At 34.9% G+C, this 4,933-nt stretch overlaps 1 protein-coding gene across 1 annotated transcript; it reads right to left on the bottom strand.

The window, feature by feature from the left end:
- Positions 1 to 365: 365 nt before the first annotated feature.
- On the bottom strand, positions 366 to 4,728 carry LOC131011463 (phosphatidylinositol/phosphatidylcholine transfer protein SFH9-like). Its single transcript, XM_057939260.1, has 11 exons — positions 4,461 to 4,728; positions 4,303 to 4,331; positions 3,421 to 3,504; positions 3,270 to 3,323; positions 2,566 to 2,643; positions 2,302 to 2,355; positions 2,142 to 2,201; positions 1,960 to 2,055; positions 1,323 to 1,424; positions 1,163 to 1,243; positions 366 to 1,036 (listed from the first exon to the last, which is right to left on the bottom strand). Exons 1-11 carry the CDS (start codon positions 4,513 to 4,515, stop codon positions 725 to 727), a joined length of 1,005 nt encoding a protein of 334 aa, XP_057795243.1. The 5' UTR covers positions 4,516 to 4,728; the 3' UTR covers positions 366 to 724.
- Between the last annotated feature and the right edge of the window lie 205 nt (positions 4,729 to 4,933).

Consider the following 4,933-nt stretch of genomic DNA (forward strand, 5'->3'; position numbering starts at 1 on the left):
ATATAATATCTTCAATAAATCTAATCTACAATAAATTCGTATGATTGAGATATTTTCTTAAAATTGTTTATACATACAAGGATTCCTAATTCAATTCAAACACCAATATATAATATATAAAAAATAGCCTTAAAATAAAATATGCAATAGAAGTAAAATATGCAAGGATTCCTAATTCAATTCAAAACCAATATATAATATACAAAAAATAATCTTAAAATAAAATATGTAATAGAAGTAAAATAGACAATCCACATGTTGTGTACAAGACACTTTCTATTAGTATAGTATAGATTTCGTCCTTGCAGGTCTCCAAAATCCCGTGTAACTTCCAAATGGGTATTTTTTTTTTGAGACGGATGAAATATCTCGTAATTTCTTTCATTCATAACAACTAACAGGAGGGAGAGAAATATGTAATACACTGATAATATCCGTCAAACATGATCATCTGAAGATGATTGAAGAACCGGTGAATATGCATTCTATATAAATTCAAGAAACCCACCATATTATACCCACTCCAATACAATAATACACTACAACAAACATCATTAAATTCTGCATTCAAATATTGCAGCATTCCACTGACCTCATGATGAAATGAGGGTGTCAGTTCAGTACAACTTCAGCTCAGCCCCCAAAACCTGCAACGAGACGATGCAAATGTTCCACAACGATCGAAGGCCTCAGCTACTAACAGTATAGGGTGCTCGCACCAAATTCACTCACCATTTACCTTAAGCTCGTGTGATGTGTGGGAAAGCCCGTTTTGATTCCCCAGTCTTTGAAACTCACATTCTATAGTTTGAGCAATTTTTACATCAGCTAGATCAGGCTCCGGAAAATCCACATGGAACGAATCATGTCTCACTGGTGCAGCGGAGCCAACTCGTGCAGCTTGCTCCTTCACGTAGTTATACAGCTGCTGATGGAAAGGGTGATCCAAGGAAAAACAATCACTAACTTCTCCATCTCGAGATGTGCCTGAGCCTTCTTTTCTACAAAAATGTGGGAGAGATTCGTACTCCATAATCTGCATAAAGAGGTTGAGGTTGTCAAAGATTATTTCTAAATTAAGCGTTTAATATCCCTTCTCTTTACAGAAGAGTCAAGCTTCAAACGATAAATCCAGAAACTGTGAAGCATGATATCGGCCTACTTTCAATAATTCGTCCCTTCCACACCCTGAAAGAACTTGCACCTTTTTCCTTGTCCTTTCCTGCAGAAGAGGTTTCACAACCTGCAAGATGGTTTAGATAAATTGTTCGTTGAATAAGTAATTACAAATCAGATAAAAGTCGGAGGTACATATCACAAACCTTCCAACACGCTGAGAATATATATGGAGCATTGACTATGTAATAAGTTTCTGTTTTCTCAGGGTAGTTGAGGTCATCAATGGTGGATATTGCCGATAATATCTGCATCCAAAGGTAATGAGAATATTTTCCACACCAACATAAGATAATTGGCCGGTGTGTTTATGGTGCTGTATAGATGTATTTCACAACGAATTCAGGATGAAAATCGGATGGTGCACTCTTATAGTTAAAAGGTGTAATCCAGGAATCCCGTTAAAGTTCTTCGTGCTGTTATGAATGAACTATAAGGTGTAAAAGCTCTTATGGACACAAAGGCATTGTGGCAGTGACTCTTCATTGCATTTCCTGTCATAATTTGAATTTTGCCTTTATTTATGCAATATTGCTCTTTCCTCTCTTGGTAAGGCGAGAAATGTATAAGCACGGAATTGTTTTTTTTCACCTTAAACTGTGTTTTAACACGAGTTGACGGCTAGCAAAAATAACTGCAGCAGAATTCGAGATAGGAACACATGAACTAGAAGAAAAAATGATTACTCCAAACAACAATTGGCCAGTCATCCAACTTTATCCAGGAATCTAAGATGTATGTATCATTTCAGCAGGAATACTTTCGAATAGACTTTTAACATACCTTGAGCTGATTCAATGCAGAAAACTTTAGACCAGTCATGTCCAGAATCTTGATGCATGTGCCTATGTAGCGGCCGAATTTTCTTGTTGCAGAAGGCTATATCCCAATTCAGAGTAAATAACAGTCATTATATATATGCATATATATATATGTTAACAAATATTCTCTACTGCTTAACTCACCAATATCACACGATCTCTATACTCGTTCATTTGGATGTGAGATTGAATATAATAATGAATCTGGAAAGGAGAAAAAAACTTGTATTAGGATGTAATGTTTGACAGAATGAAGCACAAGGATTGAAGATAAATTCAACTATCAGAAATAAGAATATCTTACAGATGCCTTGTCGTATGTGCTGCGCCCTACCCCAACGGCAAAGACAGGATGGCCCTGTATAATTAGATAGGTGAAGTTTGAGCTAAGTTGCACAATTTTTTAAATTAATAACATCATCAACAACAATGTACTTTGCCAAGCATAAGGAGAAGTAACTATGGCCCATGCGTAGAGGGCCATGGTCGAATCTGAAGAAGAAATCTCCACTTCGTAGTATAGTAACATGGAAAAGAAAATGTTCTTATTTCTTAATAAGGCACTTACCTCTTTCGAGTATCCACACATTCCAGTAAGCTGAGAATCTCGTATTGCTCTATAAAACTCGATGGGATTTATTGGCTTCTGCATAATTAATTAGTTAAATTAGAACTGAAACTTCCCAAACTTTATTTCTGATAAGGATCTACTCTTTTCTGTTATATCAGCTTTTTTTTATGTACTTTTATAGATGAAGCCAGAAAAATCTATGCTTTAAATGTCCTTCCACTTTCAACATCTAATCCCACCAAGGTCCATAACACACTACCGTAACCTTATTACTGATAGCTTTGACAAAAAATGGGTGATTAACTTTATTTTCGGTGGAACATTACCATAAACGGCTCATGGATGCTTCAACCTGTATCTCATGTCAATTTCCATTTTAATCACGCAGTTATTGTTATTTGCTTTATCTATCACATTGTACTCCATCGATGCAATTGATGTTCACTTATTCAAAAACTTGCAATTCAAATTTATTATAAGCTCATTTTACTATGGAAGGCTACAGAACAAAGAACAATAATATCAAATCAGACCATACATCAATCCAATTTGTTCAGTTCTCTCTCTGTCTCTCTCTCTCGCTCCAGATTTCATATGATGGTACCAATTTCAAAATATTAGTGACGAAATGCAATGCTGGTGCATGGAATTTTCAAGAAAAGCAATATCGTATGATATAAGTAACATTTCCAAAGACTAACCGCCAGTATGTCATCAATTTTATTTTGTATCCTCCAGGATATAGACTCCATAAGCTGAAAAATAAACGACAGTTGTTACCACCTAAAGAAACAAAAGCCAAACAGAAATTTACTCAACTTTAAATGGGATAGAATCAATTGAAAAACAAACCATTTTATGTGCGTTTGATACATTCCCATCCCTTGCTTTGAGAAATCTCACCAACGTCTCCCGCTCATACCCAAAATTCATGTTCTGCATATCACGACAAACATTATAAACACTAGTTAACTGAAACATAAGAAGTCTGCCACTGAGTTCTATCACCAATTATGAGCCATTGCATGTTTCAGATTTTTGTTCATCACCAATATTTATTCTCCATTTATTATTCTTTTTGCATCCTAATATGCCATTATTAACTGGTAGAAATTCCCCAAAAGCAATCTCCATTGTTTTCACAGAATACAATGTCTCTTGAATCAAAAAATGACTAGAAAACAAGGAAGTCACTCTATTTCTACCTACACTCCATCAAGAAACGACACAGATCATTGACATAAATATAACTAGGTAAAGAGCTAAAGCCAAGATGCAGAAAAAATCAACGTGAGAAAATCAAGAAGTTCCAATTTTCATTGCCACAGTTCAAAAACAAGAAATAAATTAGGGAGACAATCTCATATTAGCAAGCTCAACAAGAAAATCAAAACACAGAAGATAGCTCCAGATTTCCCAGCAAACCTTGCTAGTTCTTATCACCAAATTACTCCTAACAATTCCAAGAATGACACAAGTCTGAGATCCAAGCAATATTTTTTATTTCACATTGACAGAAACTTAAAACGGGAGTAACACTTATGCACAAAACTTCAAAAACATTAAAACATAAGCCCAGAATCATAACACCCCAGAAAAACACAAATAAACACACATAGCGGGGAGAAAATCTAAGGAAATAAAAAAGATCACACATGGAATCACCAAGATCAATCTTTTCCCAAATAGATTCGCCCAAAACTGAAAACAGATCAGCAACAATTAGTGCCAAACCTGGAAAGTCTTCTTCAATGGCTCATCAACTGCAAACACAAACATCAAAAACATCAGCAGCCCACAAATGCAAACATCAACACAACGAAAAAAACGTACAAAAAAAGAAGGAATGCGACTGTGAAAACTATAAAACATCAATAAAGATTGAAGGCCACCTTTTCTCATGAGGACTTCAAACTGTTGGATAATTTCTTCGGTTATTAGCACCATTATACTAGTGAATTTCTTTCTTCAGACCAACTCAAGAAAATTCGGACCCGAAATTTCGAACTTGAGCTCAAATAGTGTTACTATGTTCTATTACTATATAAGTGTAGCAAAGTGGTGTATGTTTTCACACCATGTGTGATGTGAGGGAAGACTCTTGTGAATATACGGACCTCCTTTTAAAACAATGGAGTGAAGACGTTGGGGCTATTGCACTCTGCATTCTTGCACCTTTTTAAATTTTACCTCGAAACGTATATTATCAAATTGGAGTAATATTAATTTTAAATTGGAGAGTATGATATTAAAGTTGGATCAGATGAAATTCTATTTAAAAGTTATTAAATTGGAATTAAATTAAGTCAAATCGAATTGAGGAGTATCAAATTGGAGATAGATTAAATTAAATCGAATTGGGATT

Source organism: Salvia miltiorrhiza, chromosome 2 (genome assembly GCF_028751815.1).
Source record: "Salvia miltiorrhiza cultivar Shanhuang (shh) chromosome 2, IMPLAD_Smil_shh, whole genome shotgun sequence".
NCBI classification, from domain to species: Eukaryota; Viridiplantae; Streptophyta; class Magnoliopsida; order Lamiales; family Lamiaceae; genus Salvia; species Salvia miltiorrhiza.

Bases quoted from the DNA above. Each gene is read 5' to 3' on its own strand.
- LOC131011463 (XM_057939260.1), bottom strand. From the start codon at position 4,515: ATGGTGCTAATAACCGAAGAAATTATCCAACAGTTTGAAGTCCTCATG. The intron at 4,332-4,460 runs GTGGCCTTCAAT...TTGTGTTTGCAG, and splicing joins TGAAGTCCTCATGAGAAAAG to TTGATGAGCCATTGAAGAAG. The intron at 2,644-3,269 runs GTTAGTCTTTGG...TTAATTATGCAG, and splicing joins AAATTGATGACATACTGGCG to AAGCCAATAAATCCCATCGA.